This window comes from Leiobunum rupestre, chromosome 10, assembly GCF_980474605.1.
Source record: "Leiobunum rupestre chromosome 10, qqLeiRupe1.1.hap1, whole genome shotgun sequence".
Lineage (NCBI taxonomy): Eukaryota > Metazoa > Arthropoda > Arachnida > Opiliones > Sclerosomatidae > Leiobunum > Leiobunum rupestre.
Genome location: NC_143393.1, coordinates 8,932,088 through 8,949,819, shown reverse-complemented (window position 1 = coordinate 8,949,819; position 17,732 = coordinate 8,932,088). Strand labels below are relative to the sequence as shown.

The window sequence follows — 17,732 nt, the reverse complement described above, 5'->3', positions numbered from 1 at the left end:
GTTTAAATCGTGATTAGATTTTCTAATCTTGATTAGATTTTTTAATCTTGATTACCCTGATTTAATCACGATTACCCTGATTTAATCACGATTACCCTGATTTAATCACGATTACCCTGATTTAATCATTTTACTATGATTAAGACGCACCCAAAATGGAAGTGACCTGCCCCTCGCATTTACCATTAATATTGTTTCAATTTTACCCAAAATAGTTCGTCTAATTGCCATTTCTCCGAATCCCATTTCACCCAAAACAAAGCGATTTAAATATGCTTGGAATGTTTTTCTTGGAACGTTTCTTATCTTCAACACTCCTCGACCAACGAGAATCTCATAGTTAGACCCATTTCATGCGGATTCGGAAGTAAGTATTAAAAGGTTTACTAAAGTGTAATTTAGTTGCCATAATATCAGAATCCATTGAGAGAACATGTAACTGACTCAAAAATGAAGTGGTTAAGCTTGGTGTGGCTATTATCGCAATTATTAGCCTATTACCAGCCATTCTTGAAGACAGGGTTCTAGGTCATTCAATTTTACACTAGTAAATGTCCACCTGCACGAGGAATGTTCCGTAGAAATTTTAAATAAAAAAAATTCAGTTATTTATCATTTTTCGTTTTTTAGCGGACACCCTGTATAACAACAGTAACAATCAGCACTTCACCTTAGGTCCAAGCCATCAAGCGACTTTTAACAAAGGGTAAATAAATATTCAATTATTCATTGTGAATGAGCCTGTAGAGAAACCTAGTCGGTACTGAACAATTTCGTCTCGAGGACACATTGGATCCTCTGGAATGCGTCATTACGGGAACACCATCAGCAGGTTCAGCACTACAGATGTCGTTGCACCAACTTGCAGTAAGCAGATCATCATAGCGCCAAAGCATATGCCGACTGTGTTGCGCCACCACGTGTTTGCGAGTCGAGATGTCCGACCTGGTTCGCACTTCGTTTTGATGCCGAAAGTTATCTCCTCGTCACATTAGCGTCTCGTTGCCGCCACTTTTTCGAGTTGCGTAAAGGTTTTGACCCGACTGCGGTGCTTTGTTACAACCCAGTAAATAAAAATTATTTTAAATTAGCTGAACCACAGACCACCTACCCCACGGAGGGACATGTATCGCTGGTTGTTATTCAATTCGTTTTATGTCTCGAATGTGATGCAACTTGCTAAGGTGTTTTAGGTGGCGCTTGAGCCACCTGTAAAATTTCTGAAGCGCCACCTAAAATTTCCGAAAAGCGCCTCCTAAAATTCCCAATTTTTCCAATTCACTTGTCGAAAAGTTTCTTCGAACTTAAAAATGGGCATCAAAAATTAAATTTAATTTAATTTCAACTTTACAAACCTTTTTGGGAGCTCCCCCTTCTCCCCCATACCACTCACTAGGACGCCCCTGACCAGTGCTTATGGCTTAAGCGCCACCAGTTTTGGGATCCTGGTGACGCCAGTGACGGCAAGTAGAGGCAGTTTTAAAGGTACTTAGACGAGCACGCGCGACTATAAAAAATGTTTACATAGTTTGCACCGAAGGGAGGGGCCTATGGTCTCCAAGGAAACTATTCAAAAATTCAAACCATTTCGCGCGTAGCTACTAAATAGGTAGCCATTTTGTTGGTAATCTCGTCAAAGCTACAAAACGTATTAGATTTATGCTTTGAAATTTTAAATGGGCCCTAAACAAAGTCAGATAAGATTCTAAGGCCGGGTTATTTAAATAAAATATCAAATTACGACAGAAATATCTACGAAAAGAAGTTGACAAAGCTTATCAAAGTTAGGCCTTTGCGGTCGTCCTTTTTACAATTACCTTCGCTATCGAATAAAATAAACAATTTTCGCTCTCCCTTGGTAATTGAACTACTCGAACAATTTTTAACCAGGCAGATAACCATTTTTAACGTGAAACTAATTTCTTAATCATTTGAAAATAATTAAAATCCGCAAACAGACGATTGAAACTGTTAACCCTCCCGTTTTACTAAGAAATCTACACCGGCAAAATGGCGGCATAGAATCGTTCATTCTTGCTCAAATTAAATATTTATTCTTGGTTCTTATATCTATACTTGGAACTGCGTCATTGATGACGTAGGGATGCAAACTATGTATTGTAGAAGATGGGTCGCGCACGACTATTCGACTTTTTTTTCGTAAAATGAAGCATTTTCACGCTCTGTTTTATGTTTGCTGTAATGAAAAGCCGCATCACATTTGAGACACCCTTTTTCGATGTTGATGCGGGTCCTTCTTGTGGTAGGTGGTCTGTGGTTGAACTAACGATACACTAAAATTAAAATGATTTAAAACTAATTATCTTACCAATGATGTAGAATGCATTTTAAAATACAAAACGAAAATTACCTAATTTAATTTAATTTTTAAATAGGTATTTTCGCCTTTTTATGACAGTCGATGAAGTGGGCGTTTTACTTGGTGTAAACGTCATCGTTTTTTAGTTGGCAAAATCATGTTCTAACCAGTCGTCACTTTTGCAGACGCTTCGACACTTACCAAATCACTAACAAGGAGACATCCCGAAGTGTAACTCACCGATTTTGTTCAAACTCGGGGGATGTATCATGAAAAATCCTAAAGGGAATTTATTCAATGGGCAACCGTTTTGCCATGGCAACGAAAAATGTTTTTGACAAAACAAAATATTAAATTTTCCCATTGAAAATAACATGGGATTTTGACCTCAAATTGATCAACAGTTGATCAATTTTGATGTTTTTTGTCCATTTTTATCTATTTTTGGCATTTTCGAAATTTTGAAATTGTTCAAATTTTTTACCTAGGAATCGGTCAGAATCCCATGTTATTTTCAATGGGAAAATTTCCATTTGTTGTGGTCAATAACATTTTTCGTTACTATGGCAAAACGGTTGCCCATTGACTAAATTCCCCTTAGGATTTTTCAAGTTACATGAAGGTCTACCAATGTCCCGAGTTAGAACAAAATCGGTTGGTTACACTTCGGGATGTCTCCTTGTAAGCTGAAAGAACTCGTTTTTATAGCAAAGCGCAAAACTGTCAGTTTTGTAAAAAAAAATAAGTTTCATCAACGTGAATAATAGATGGAAAATAATTTCTTATTTTTTATTGGCAACGAAATGAAGGTATACGAGCGTACACTAAAGAAAATCTTTTCCAGATATGAAAAATTCAACAAGAACTTTCATAACCTTTTTTTTTGGAAACATGAAACTTTTCCCGTATTACAATACTGAGTTAATTTGAGTTTCAAACAAACTCGTGATTTGAATTGAAAAGTATGGGCCTAACGAATATTCTTAATCCTCACTGCTCTCTTCAAACAAGAAATGCGTCCGTGGTTAATTTGAATTGGGGGAATTCCGGATCTATAAAAATCACAGCGTACAGCGTTTTTTTGCTTTGTTTTTCATTTTCTTAAAAGATAAAACTACTAATTATACAAACTGATATATTTTAGGCTCTAGAAATCCCATCTTTTAATATTTAATAATTACAATAATGTATATATCTCGGGTATATACGAATATTTTTGCATAGCCAGACAACCTTTCAATAAGAAAACAAATTTCGGCCAGAATGACGAGTTCAAATCAGAAGCGGGGCCAGAAATTCATTTTTACCCTACTAGGGGCATATCATTAGAATATTTCATTAAATAAGTTTCTTAATTTCCCTCACAATTTACCGAATTATTTTGACTGGTAATTTAAAAAAACAATTTTCTGATACGGCAATAAATAAATTATTAACTTGATAACAAAATAACAGAGCGAATTTGTTTTAAAGAGATCAATCTCTATTAAATAATTAGTCATTAAGAACATTAAGTCTACTATTTAATTAAAATTAAGATTGAAAATCAATTGAAAGTATGCCTAAAATTATAATCAGGTACCTTCAGTTATTATTTTTCATTATTATTATATAACATCAGAAGTGTATAATAGACCTCTTACGAGAGAAGTGTCCGTAAAATTGAAACGTCTTCCTTCGCAAGCTCGAGTTCAAAATGTAACACGTTTATTACTCTGCCTAACGACGAAAAATATATAAATAAACTGCTTGAAGATATTCACTTATTTATGAATACTATTTTCCTCGTGTAATAGTTTTAGAAAGTTATTGTTTAGGAATATTAAACATCTAATCCGCGAAGCTATTTTTCGGGCGAATATCTGAGATCAAGAATTTATTTATACTTTGTGATAATTACTATGTGATTTTTTGCGTGGGTCGCAATCGCACTCGCACCCGAACAATAAGCTCTTGCCTCCTAAAAAATCAAATTACCAGCGACGTGTTTCTAGCCCCATCTACGGTTAAATAGGTGAAACTATAAAGTCAATTTAGTCTTAACTAACTTGTTAAAATGGGAAAACAAAATCACGTGACTACCATATCACAGTCAACTTCGATTCGGTAACTCCTGTTCATAGTTGGCCGTGCAACGGTAAATAAATAATATTCCTTCCAGATACTGCAGACAGCTAATTAACTTCCACCTTTCTATTACAAGATGTTTTAAATAATAATAATAATTGGATGAATCGATCAAAATAAAATGAAAAATAGTTTGTATTTCTTAGGATACTACCATCTTTTCAGCCCCCTGGACTTTATAGTTTCGCCTATTAGACCAAGATTCCCTTGGACCGTCTCAATCTAGTCATTCTCTTTGATTATAAATAAATACAATCTTGGTGACATAAATACTTCTCTCGTAAGAAGTATATTATATACTTCTGATAACACGGATTCTTTCGCGGCAAAATGTATGATATGTCCCGTTTCTTCTCTTTTGTTCTCTATACGCTTTTTAATTAAAATAAAACGATAGAAATTACCAAATAATTTCAACATTCCAATTACTCGCTATTCAAATTCTTAATTTTTTCACACCGACGTAAAAATTTCCAAGTCGTTTTGATAGAAAGATAAAGGCAAAATAATAGAGAGCTTAAGTAACTGACGTCGTGAACGGGAACGTCTAGGCTTCGCGGACGATTCTCTGTTCGATTGAGAAAGCAACGCACCCTTAAAGGGACCACACCGTCGTTTCAAATATTCGGGTATAAATCGAGTAGCTCCTCCCCTAAATTCTTAAATCGTGCTAGTAGATGTGACCAATCATTTTCTAGGATTTTTCCCTCCCTGTTTCCGGAGATCTCAAACATTGGTGTGTCCTTTTAAGTTCCCGTTCAAACAGGCGGCTCTTAACTTCTCTATTTCGGGTGAAAGACGAAAGTAAATTCGTAATTTACAGGAGAGCCAAAATGGTGAGGATAGATTCGTGCGGTGTTATTCTAAGTTCTATGTCTTCAGTTACATTTAATATTTAAGACTGTGTCGAAATAGCGATATCTCATTTCTGTTTATTTTTGCGATTTGTGCTCAAATTTGGGAGAGAAGATTGTCTTTGAATGGGTTTTGGTTTTGTATGTACAAGATTTATATGTGACTGAAGAGGATTTTTTTTCTATTCAGCATTCGCGATTCGCGACTTTAAGAAAACATCGTATTCCGTCCCGACTTGGAGGGCGTTAGAACGGGACTAATCCACTTCTCCCATTTGTTATCAAAATAGTTTCAATCGTGTATTTTTTACATTTCTACGACTACCTCGAAAGCTGCAAACAATCTATACTTTCTTCGCTATTTTCGCTCGTCAATTGTAACTAATTCAAACTTAAACTACAATCACTTTTTGATTAATTCAAAAATTAGTATTACCACTTTGACTTTTTAATGATACGGTCGGGGACGGATCTCGGGTAGAGCTTCTCGGCTAGGCTTCATAATTATTAAAATAATCACTTAGGGTAACACCCGAGGCACCACCAGCATTAGTGGTAATATTCCAGGTGACCGGGTTAAATCGCGTAGGAGGGTTGTAGCCACGAGAGCCAAAACCTCCCTACACTCACACTAATACCGTTAATCTCAACAAATCTTTATGGAAACCGAAGAACTCGACGGAATATCCTTTAGTTTCGAGCTAGGCATACCAGTAATTTACAGTTTGAAGAGCTAAGGGAAAATATTAAATATATTGACTGTCTACGTTTAGAAATAGGGAACTACGATAACTTTAACTGTACAAGGTCATTGCCCATAGTTGGGTAGGTTTGTAGAATACCACCTATTCTCCACATGGTGCCCTTTATCCACGGGGCAATAAACCAATAGCTCCACCAGTCAAAGCGTATAAAAGATCGTTTCCCGCGTCATGGTTTGGGTAATGACGTCACTTGGTGTCAGAACCGGAATTGCGGTGAAATCTTTGTGACCCTAATTTTTCGGATTAGACTACCTTTGGTCCATGCCAGAATCAGTCAAAGTGGTAAAGACATAAATACGAACTTTCGAATTAAAGTTCCAAATTGAGTGTTAAATTATCCTAGAATGTGTCCGAATTAAAACCAAATGAATACCGCGATACTCTATTTCGGGGCGTTTTGATTTCGAAATTAAACCTAAAGAGAGTTTCGACGTACTGTAGGGTCTAATACGCTTTATACCAATATTTGTTACGCTCATTTCCTCGTAATCTGACCCGCAGGTTTGGAGAAAATGACTATTTAGCCCGTGAATGGTTAAGGCCTTTACGAAACCAGAGCGCCACAAAGATGAGGGTCTCACTCGTTTTAGATATTAAAATAAAAACATCACAGTGCGTTAAGACTGACCAGATACCGAGGAAAGACGATCGAATAGAACATCCAACCTCAAAAACTCGCGGAATCGTCATTCCCATCGCGGCTTACGTATGAAAAATATCAACTTCGAGCCTCTAAAACTTGTAAAGAACCCCGTAAGTTTACGGACTCGTCGCGATGTCCCAGAAGCCATCTCACGGAACGACTTATTATCCGTCCGCGCGCTCTTATCCTCGACGGCGCAGGGGTACTTGGCGGTTTCCCCACTCGGGTAAATCGCCCAGATTGTGGAATGTAATCGATAATTTGTAACAAAATGAGTCCCGGCTAGATGACGGCTCCATTCATAGTTCGGTGGAAAGGTTTCTCTTATAAACGGAAGGAGAGGGTGACGGGTCGAGAATGTCAATCATGTGATCGTCACTTCCGCCCAGAAGGTCCCGCGAGGAAGAGTCGGACAGGAGTCCGCCCCGACCCGGGTTCCCCGAGAAGGAAGTGGAGCCTAACAGGTCGATGGGATACTCGTGATTGCTCGTCCACGTTTTCTTGAAGACGGAGTCCGTGTCTTTGGGCGGCGTGGCGGTCGAAAACGATGTCCTTAGGACGCTATCGTCCGAAACGCTTTCACTATCCTCGCGATTTCCGGACATTTGACCAATGATGAACCGTACCTTGTCCTCGTTCGAGGAACTAGAAGAGTAGCCGGAGTTCGGGGGCGGCGACCCTGAATCGGTGACTTTCCCGACCAGGTCGTTTAGAAGAAAAACTTCCGTTTGGGTCGCGCAAGAATTTTTGCTACCGGATCCTCCACCACCACCGACACTGGCACCGACACTTCCGGCGTTATTGTTTCTGTGAGCTGATAGCCCGATGTCGCTGGAAGAAATACCGAAAGGCTGCGAGGAAGATCTTCTGGGCAAAGAAAGACCTTCGAGACTTTGAAGGAATTCGCAAGACTGCGTACTTTGCGGGGGAATGCTGCTACTTCCTTGGTTGCTACACAACTGTTTCAGAAGATTCAAGGTAGTCCGAACTTCGTGGCTCAACGTGGCCACGTCTCTGGTCAGGGATGACATTTGAGTATCCAACCGTTCCACACTGCAGCGAGTGATCTCCAATTCGTCCCTGATTTCGAACACTTCCAAGGAACGCCCTAGAAACAAATGAGTATTCAAATTCGAAAGAAAAATCCTGGCAGAACTGGCCTATGCTTAAAGCCCTAATTCGGGACAACAGGCAATCCATAATAGAATCGACCCTGTAAACCCTTTACCTACCAAGTCTGGCCCATAAAGTGAGACTAAATTTCATACATTTCTAGAATGCTGTTGTCGGCGTGGATCAATCCTACTATCTCGTGGCGCCTTGCTCTTGACAGCCGTGACGTCATCCTTGGAGTCGTTGCTGAACTATTAATGATTAACGCTCTCGAGATGGCGGTAGTGCAATTAATTACAAAAATGTCTTCTGCTATGAAAGGAATTTATAGTAGGTTGTGTATTTACTATTTTTACTAACCTAGGCTGTGGGACCAGCTTATCTGTCAATGAATCTTAATGTTTACTCGCTGCCCCTAGTCTCAAGTAATCGTTTGTTGCCCAACCCAATCCTTACATAGATAAATCCAGAAACCACGACAAAACTAAAACTTGAAGGATCTATCCTACTAAATTGAAATATCAAATTAATGAAGAAAGAACCCCACCTAGATTAGGATGAGTCGCTGCGGAGCGGAGCGGTTTATCGTACTTCCAAGATGCCTTTTGAATTCCAGCTGGTTTGCGCAAATTGTGCGGATGAGCTTCGAAGTGACGGTTTTTGGTCTCCCAAGTCTCCTCGCTGCAAATGACGATAACGACGGTCAATGGTGTATCGATACGAACGCGCTGAATAAAAAGCACTCACTTGCTGTGAAATTTTGTCTGCGTCTTGTTAGCGTTGGCCGAGGGCGAAAGCGGGGACAGAGGAGCCGTTCCATCGCTGTCATTATTTTCATCGTCCTCGGAAATCGACGGCAACGTTAATGACAACAACCCGTTCGTCTCCTCCGCCTGTAAAATAGCGAAGAACGACTGTAGTTTAGTCATTGAAAAGGTTAAAGGGAATTCTCATCAATCGTGAACAGCCTACTACGTCTACTGAGATCTATAATCTCGAAGCTACACTGTTATCAGCCATTCCAAGAGAAAAGTAACGGGACTAATATTTTCTAGAAGAACGCGTGTTTGAGGTCAATGCGGGGTCTACTATAAATTCCACTAGTACAGAGATTACGGGTCATCTTTAATCGTATGCGTAGAAAATAGAAAAAGAGAAAGAAGAGATGATCATGCGTACGCCATTCATAAACGAATTAGTTTTGACCTCATTCTCGTATCCTTCACGAAGGTTATAGGTCAGGTCGTGGAGGATTTCGTTGCAGAAAGTTTCGGCAAACTCGGCGTACAATTTGAGAACTTCCATCAGTCCGGGAATGTAGATACACTTCAAATCGCAGTACGTTAAGGCCTTAACGTCGCTTGACGACTTTTGAACGGTGTTTTCGTTATTCATCGCGATATCGCATCCTACTAAATCACCTTTCCCTGAGAACAAAATCAATCGACGTCGTCAATACAACTGAAACTATGTCGAGGGGCTGATCACTTAGAGTCGCTTGTACACCGATCACGCTGAGATTAATAGAAGATTATGCCGAGAAGAGGTCGCGGAGTAAGTTGAGATTACTCTGAGTAGGCAGATTACAACATTACAACAAGATTACACGGGCTACAACGAGGTTACGTTAAGTGTACGCGTAGTACGTGGAGATTACTCGGTGTACGCAGATTACATCAAGATTGCGCAAAGTAGGCGCACAGTACGTAGAGAGTATTTGAAGTACGCGGATTACTTCGAGATTACTCCGAGACTCTGCACTTATTACGAGAAGCGTGTACACAAATTACGCAAAGTGATCAGCCTCTCTAGAAATGTCTAACCATTTACACCCACCTAAGATAGCAACGACCATACTGTTCTGCAGGACTTCCATGGATCCGTTACAGACCAAATGGATGTTGGCTAGGGCGTCGCCTCGGTGAATCAAATACTCTCCCGGAGCGCAGAAGTTACTCTTGATATGTCGGGACAAAAGTTTCAAACAGCCTTGAGGAGCCGTTTCGAAGATGGGCAGAGACAATATCTCCTTGTGCAAGTGCATCGAGACGTCCCCGCGCAGCTCGTCTGGGAACTCTCGAAGAATCTACGCGCGAAGGAAACAACAGCGTAATAGCGATTTCAGTTAGTTGAAAGACACCAGATGGCGGGTAAAGGAATGGTACCTCGTTGGGATCAATCCCGTGATTGAGCGACCACGTAGTCTGAAAATAGTCCATCATTTTCTGACGTAGCTGCTTAGGAATCTGATGGAGCCTGAAAAAATCCTTCAGATCCCTGAGTTTGGTTTGATATTGGGACCTTCGAGAATACATCCGTTGTATTATGGCAGTCACGTTACCGAACACAACAGCGTGCATCAGAGCTGCGACGCGAAAGACAACCAAAGATATAACAACGGTAACCGGCGCTAGCAACAATAACGGAAGTCTGACTTTCATACCTCCAATTAACATTGTAATGATGGAAAAGACCTTTTCAGCGTTCGTGTTGGCGGAGACGTTCCCGAATCCGACGCTAGTTAAACTGCTAGTAGTAAAATAGAGGGCGGTGATATAGGCAGTAGCTATGTCCGTTTCATTGATGGACACGTAATTTAGTTTCTCGGTTAGCTGATGGATCCAGCCTGTAACGGAAAGAGGAATTCGCATTGTAACGTCCTATCAGATATTCGACATTAGTTGATGTCTCGCCACTTACCGACGTTCCAGTAGCTGTTGTTTCTATTGGCATCAATTTCACTACGGGCTATGATATACCACAGACACGCTAGCCAGTGGGCTACCAGGCTAAACATGAGCATCAGTAGTGTTAGGATGATGGCACTGTACTGGATTTAAAAAAGGGAGACGGTTCAAGTTCAGAAAGATGGACCCTGAAGTGTGTCAAAATTTTGTACCTGAGAGTACCGATCCATCTTCTGAAGGAGACGCGCCAGGCGCAGCAGCCTGGTAAGCTTCAAAAGATGCATTAGCCAGCCCTGTAAAATGCACATATGAGACACTAACCGATACAAAAACCAAGGGTTAAGGATGCTTTCCACTTGGGAAAAATCGACGTGACGGCGAACGTCGAGTTCAAAAATCTCCTTTAGTACTAATTTTTTTGCGTCAATGCATTTTTGTTCTAGTGAAAATCACCCTTTACTGTAAAAATAATACGAACCCTGCTGTACAAGTTGGCGGCGTAAAGAAGGTCGAAGGGCAAAGCGGCCAGAAGGTCGACGACAAACCACCCTTTTAAGTAGTTTTTGGCGATATTCTTGGGTTTGGCGACCACTTCGCCCTTGCGATTCACGTACGTGGTTCTAAAATTTAACGCGATATCTAAATGGATATAACAGAAATCGCGTAATAAGCTTTAGTGGAAATTGTTTCGACGTCCGTGTTCGTAGATACCTATAATGAAAGCGGCTTCGACCACAATGTCGCTAATGATTGTCTTCATGTGCGAAGTTTCGGTATTGTCTATGAAGGCGGCGATGTAAGGAACTAAAACGGCAACGTAAAAGGTAGCGACCAGTATGAGCCAATCCCAGCACGTCTTAAAAACTCCGTAATGCGAAAGAATGAATCTAGATTTCTTAATAGCGGCTGTTTTGTATTCCGGTAAGGCAGCTGTGTGTAGGAGGTTCTAGTACCACAAAATAAGCGAGAATGAGTAAAAGTAGACCCGGAAGAAGAGAGATTGATAAACTAACATTGTTAAGTTTTAATTTCGACGTCCTTTTGTCTTGTCGATAGTGACCAGATAACTGATAGAGAACGGCTCGACTTCTACGTCTTTGATAATGGTTACTGGGCAAGCAGCTCTCAGGGTCTAGAGCACCGTTCGCTTCTAATTCAGTCAGATTTCAAAGCTAATTAAATACCGATTGAAAGAAAGTACGTTGCGCGTCACACTCACCATCTCCACTGTCATCAGCCTCCTCGTTCTCCATTTCGGCCATCTTGCTTTTGGTGATATCTTTGTGCGAAGCGAGATACAGGACCACTTCGTGCTTCTCGTTCTTAATTGGAACGATGTCCAAAAGGCACCAGAATGGAGTTCCTGAAAGAAACATCCGCGTCGTCTTAGACTGAATAAGAAATGGTCTTCGAACCGCGCGTATTTAACAAAACTTACCGTTTCTCTTGTAGAAAGTGACTTCCATTTTGAGTTCCATTTTGTTTTCCAAAGAGCTCTCGATCTCTTGAACGTGTTCCTCCTTGGTTTCGGGTCCAAAGAGGAAAGTGCAGGCGCAGCCCTTCTGCATTATTTGAGCTCGCGAAAAGCCCGTCAAGTCGCAGAAGCCATCCGAGCAGTACACGATGGGGTATATCGTGGGAACTTGGGCATTTCCAAGAACAAAATTGCTGTCTATTAGAATAAAAATAAACTCTTTCAAACACATTCCACAGAGCGTATCTACATTTTTTTAAAGATTATTTTAAAACGCCAAACAATATAACTTCAATATTTTTTATTTATTACGCTTGAAGTTCACAAGGCCTGATTAGTTTCTAAATCGGTAAATTACTAAAATCGTAAATACCCTGATAATTACTAGGGTAATTTATCGTGAATTACCGTCATATTCGTGTTTCTCAACTTTATCTTTTCTAACGTGCGAGAATGTGGCTAAATAAGTCTAAAAGTTGGAAAAAACTCAAAACCTAACCGCATTGCGACGGACGGACGGATGTTGTGCCACTGTCGTGTATTTAGTCGGAGTCACTGTGCGTGAGTGCTCGAGTTTCTGCTTTAGTTTAGTGTCTTTTTTTGTGATTTTGAACTTAACTGGCGAAGTAATATAGTTTTTTTACTATAGATTACTACTGTTAAATTAGGTATTAATTACCAAACATGAGTAAGAAAAAAATTAGACTTATTAAAAAATATTTTGAACAACAGTCGTTAAAACCGGGTAAATGCGATCTGTTTGCCTGCAAGTTATGTAGACAAACATTCGCCATAAAGTTACAAGAATGTCAGGTTATCTCCTTGAAATATATTAAAATTGTGGGATTCAAAAAAGAAATCTATAAAAAAAAGATTTTGAATACGAAACCACACAACTTCCGCTTTCAAGCAGACTCAGCCATAGCGCCATGCCGGGAGTAGTGGCGTACTCCTGTAATCCCAAGCGTCTGGGAGGCAGAGTTTGTGGATGGCCGTGTGAGGACGATCACCAACCCCCCAAAGGGTGGCCGGAATACTTCCGCCACGGGTGTCCCCACCCCTGTCCCCACGTATCCCCCCGTTGGCCAGTGGCCGTCACACTTATCTCACCCTGAATAATCAGTTATTGTGTGCTGGTGTCTAAGGCCTTGGGTCGACACCGATTTGTGTATAAAAAAAGCCTTAGCGCCATCAGTTGATTATAAGGCTCTACATAAAAATAAAGCATATGACATTGACCTTAAAGATTCTAATGAAGCTAAAACGTAAAAAATATATATAATAAAATCAGTAAATTACAGTAATTTACCGATTTATAAAATTACCTTATATTTCTGACATTACGGTAATTAACTAATTTAGCACAAATCGGAGAATAAATAATTTTTTTTTCGACCCAGACACCGTTTTGAAAATCTAATTGATCTAGAATTTTAAAATTTTTCAGTGTATATTTATTATCAAGATAATTCTTTAATTTTACAGAAAATTGGATTAATGTCATGGCTTAGGAAAAAATTTACTTTTCACCTGTAGGCCGAAGACAAAACATTTCAACGAAGAGGTGGTAGAGCATTCTCAGAAATTTACATATAAAGTTGGTTCTTTCGAAATATAATTTTTATTTACTAACAAGATATTTTTTTTGAGAGTCCTGAGTCCCACGATATGGTGTCGGCTAGAGCCTAAGACACCAACTACTAACAAGATATTAAGTCTTGAAAAAACAAATTGGTACTATTTAAATTAATTTTATATTTGAAATGTATGTCTGTCCTTTGAATTTCGCAAAACATGGTGATGTTGTCAGAATTTATAGCCCGCTGTACCGGTAAAATCAAGAAACCACACCAGCGGAGGCCTATCATCAGAATGCCCTACGCCAGCGTCCACAAGCCCGGACAGGTGACAAAACCAGCATGGGTAGCAGAACCCTACTACTGACGGTCGCACCCTCGACGCAAACCACTCAACCCAGCAGAAGGTGCAACAATGGGACGACCAGCCCGCCACTTCGCACACAGCAGTGGGATAGAGAACGGATGCTCTAGCAACTCCGGCCGACACCCCACCTACAAAGGCAGGGAGCCAAGCCCTTTGGAGAGAGCGCCTAAAGGGGAACGGCAGGCACGCAGCAGCCCACATAACCCGGCACAGCTGGCACCGGAGATCCCGATGTGACCCAAAAGGCCGGGAGATGGGTCCGCCACGCCCTCATACGGAGGCCCGCAGCCCCACAGCAGGCAATCCAATCCGCCGAGGCGGCCAGTTTGCCCGGCCCCTCTCCATTAGCCTGGGCCGAAGCCCAGTATCCAGCCCACACCTGACCGAAGTCGGAGGTTGGAGATAGGACCCTTTGGACGGAGCTAACACCTCCCAGTGCGCCACCGCCCGTACGGGTTACAAGAGCCGGACCCCGACTCCCCGGTAAAGCCACCAGTTATTGCACACTCCGACCCCTTGAGGGCCGCAAAACATGGTCAGGGAACTAAAACCCACGAAAAACGTTTCTTCAAAATTTAAAACTTCGGCCACCCAAGGATTCTTTATTAATAAAGAATCCTTGGGCCACCAACATTTTCATCCAAAATAAAGGCTGCGTAGAGTAACTCAACGAAGTAGCTGAAAAATGATTTTCGTTGAGACCGTTGCTAACATGACGTTGGATCTTGTTGAACGCTTTTTACGCTTGTTGTAAATTTTGTAAAATATCAGACTTGCGGCGTCTGCAGCTAGCCTTATTCCTTGGAGTCCGTGCTGCGACGTCACGTGACCGTTGAGCAACGAAAAAATTTGCTCGAAAAACGATGACTTCGTTGCTCAACGGACGGGCAACGTGACGTCAAAACCGGAAGTCAAAAAACCCGTTCAGTAAAAAACCGCTGACCGTTGAGCTCAGCGCTGAGCAGCTAAAGACTCCAAAAAGGGGGCTGCGCTAAACGCATCGTAATAATTAGAGGCAGTTTCCAAAAATAACCGCTTCGTCCGAGCCTTTGTTACTGGAGACATTTTGACCTTTTAGTAGACTCGCGTACGCGGGGGGATGCGAAATTTATACGAAGCGGAGGGCTGAGGTCCGAAAACTACGCTTTGAATACGACCGAGTAAATTAGGCTAATTTGGTCTACCCCTTGAGAATCCCGGATGATAACGGGAACGACACGGAACCAAACTAGGACAAAGGGACGCGCTGGGAAATCTGGGCAAACAGGGGAAGGCGCTAGTGTCATATTTCATCGGTCCGCCGCGAGGCGAAGAACACACCTAGAACGAGAAAGTGTAGCCCCAGGAACGCGCAAACGGGTCATGCCTCTCATTAAGGCAATTTTCCGTGAGTCGTCGCTCAAACGAGCGACTAACGACGAAACGAGGCTACAGTCCCATTCTGGCACGAGCGAGAGAGCGAAGACAAAGTAGCGGCTCGCTCCCTGTTCATCTTGACAGATATAAAGATGAGAAATTCAAGATGCAAATGAGTCTATATCGGGGTCCTGCAAAAATATAAAGGGCGCATTTATGAACTTCATATTCTTAGCCCACGTTTTCATATGATATGAGATATGAAATTTTCCAAAAGGAGACGTTGCACTACGCATTCGATTTGCCATGGCAACCGAAAATGTTTTTGACCACTTAAAACAAAAATAAGATTTTTTCCTTATTTTACCCAAAAATTGTTACAATTTTACCCTAAAAATGTTCCAATTTACCCAAACTTGATGAAATTTACCTAAATGTGGTCCAAATTACCCATTTCGTGATTTTTAATTTTTTTTAAGAATTTTCGTAGCTGGGACCCAGTGAAAGCGAACAAATCCCATGCTTTTTTAAATGGAGATTTTTTGGTTTTAAGTGATCAAAAACATTTTCGGTTGCCATGGCAAATGGAATGGGTAGTGCAAAGTCTCCTTTTGTAAAATTTCATACCTCATATTGGTTTACATTACGGCCGACTTTGAACAAAATCGGCAATAAACACCTCGGGTACTCTCCTTGTAAGAAGAGGTGTTCTGGGATTTCGGAGGAGGGTTACAAGATTAGCCTATGACGTCTTTTTACTCCGATTCTGCGGTGGCGAATAGTTCGAGACGGTGTGAAAACGTTTTCCCAAAATGTCTGCCAGGATTCTGGATAAGCTTAACCCCGCTTTTGAGGAGGAGTAAAAAGAGTACCCTATTAATCCGGAACAAGCGAATTGTTTATGGGACAGAAACATACTAAATCTGAAAAACCCAGGTTAAGTTAGTTTGAAGTTCAGTTTTGACCTTTAAAATTGAAAAAAAAAAAACAAAAAAAAAACAATATGAAATCTGAACAACCCGAGTTTCACGCGAGTTCAATACCGGTAGAGAGTTCACTTTAATACGTTATATACCTTAAGTGTAAAATATTGTTACATAAGTGTGACACTTCCTATTCTTCACATGCAAAAGTTTTACTGACGACGTGAGAGCTATTCATAAGACAGACTACATTTTGCGTCCGCTTGCTAAAGCGTCACACGTAGCCTTGGACAGCGCCTCGCTAGGGGGGTTTTCTTCTTGTGATGACGTCACTTCGTTACTAGCTCTCAGTAAAGTATTCCCCAAAGTGACAAACTAATGGTTATACGTAATAAAATTTATAATTTGAAAATGTTCAAACTATTTTAATCGTTTAATTACGAAAATAGCAGTTTTTACTAGATTTCCTCTCCGGAATCGCTGAATATATTTAAAAGAAATACATTTAATAATAAGCAAGTTTCCATAACAGCACCGCCATCTATCTTCTTTAAAATTTAACACGAAAGTGAAGCCGAAGGTATGACGTCAGAGTCTGCTTTTCATCTAACTGCGCGTGTAATAGATATAATTGAAACTCGCTTATCCGAATTTCGAATGAACATTTGCGTCAAAGGGAGTATAGCCTTTTTAGGAATTCGGGGTAATACATAATTCCATCGCCTAATTTTTCTAACCACGTGTTATACATAGTGTGAAAACCAGTGGTTTTTGAATAATTATCCCACTTTAATTATCCCACTTTAATTATCCCACTTTAATTATCCCACTTTAATTATCCCACTTTAATTATCCCACTTTAATTATCCCACTTTAATTATCCCACTTTAATTATCCCACTTTAATTATCCCACTTTAATTATCCCACTTTAATTATCCCACTTTAATTATCCCACTTTAATTATCCCACTTTAATTATCCCACTTTAATTATCCCACTTTAATTATCCCACTTTAATTATCCCACTTTAATTATCCCACTTTAATTATCCCACTTTAATTATCCCACTTTAATTATCCCACTTTAATTATCCCACTTTAATTATCCCACTTTAATTATCCCACTTTAATTATCCCACTTTAATTATCCCACTTTAATTATCCCACTTTAATTATCCCACTTTAATTATCCCACTTTAATTATCCCACTTTAATTATCCCACTTTAATTATCCCACTTTAATTATCCCACTTTAATTATCCCACTTTAATTATCCCACTTTAATTATCCCACTTTAATTATCCCACTTTAATTATCCCACTTTAATTATCCCACTTTAATTATCCCACTTTAATTATCCCACTTTAATTATCCCACTTTAATTATCCCACTTTAATTATCCCACTTTAATTATCCCACTTTAATTATCCCACTTTAATTATCCCACTTTAATTATCCCACTTTAATTATCCCACTTTAATTATCCCACTTTAATTATCCCACTTTAATTATCCCACTTTAATTATCC

General features: G+C 40.2%; 1 protein-coding gene across 1 annotated transcript in view; it reads right to left on the bottom strand.

Moving 5' to 3' along the window:
* Positions 1-3,802: 3,802 nt before the first annotated feature.
* The window catches only part of Elk (Eag-like K[+] channel), a 139,146-nt gene continuing 125,216 nt past the window's right edge, over positions 3,803-17,732 (bottom strand). The window contains exons 3-16 of the mRNA XM_090160817.1: positions 11,947-12,180; positions 11,728-11,871; positions 11,522-11,658; positions 11,220-11,454; positions 10,987-11,147; positions 10,721-10,801; positions 10,522-10,651; positions 10,265-10,447; positions 9,987-10,186; positions 9,658-9,907; positions 9,028-9,248; positions 8,569-8,714; positions 8,369-8,502; positions 3,803-7,801 (exon numbers count right to left, since the gene is read on the bottom strand). Of these exons, the coding sequence (XP_090016943.1) occupies positions 7,008-7,801; positions 8,369-8,502; positions 8,569-8,714; positions 9,028-9,248; positions 9,658-9,907; positions 9,987-10,186; positions 10,265-10,447; positions 10,522-10,651; positions 10,721-10,801; positions 10,987-11,147; positions 11,220-11,454; positions 11,522-11,658; positions 11,728-11,871; positions 11,947-12,180 (3,050 nt within the window). The 3' untranslated portion in view covers positions 3,803-7,007. The remainder of the gene's footprint in view (positions 7,802-8,368; positions 8,503-8,568; positions 8,715-9,027; positions 9,249-9,657; positions 9,908-9,986; positions 10,187-10,264; positions 10,448-10,521; positions 10,652-10,720; positions 10,802-10,986; positions 11,148-11,219; positions 11,455-11,521; positions 11,659-11,727; positions 11,872-11,946; positions 12,181-17,732) is intronic.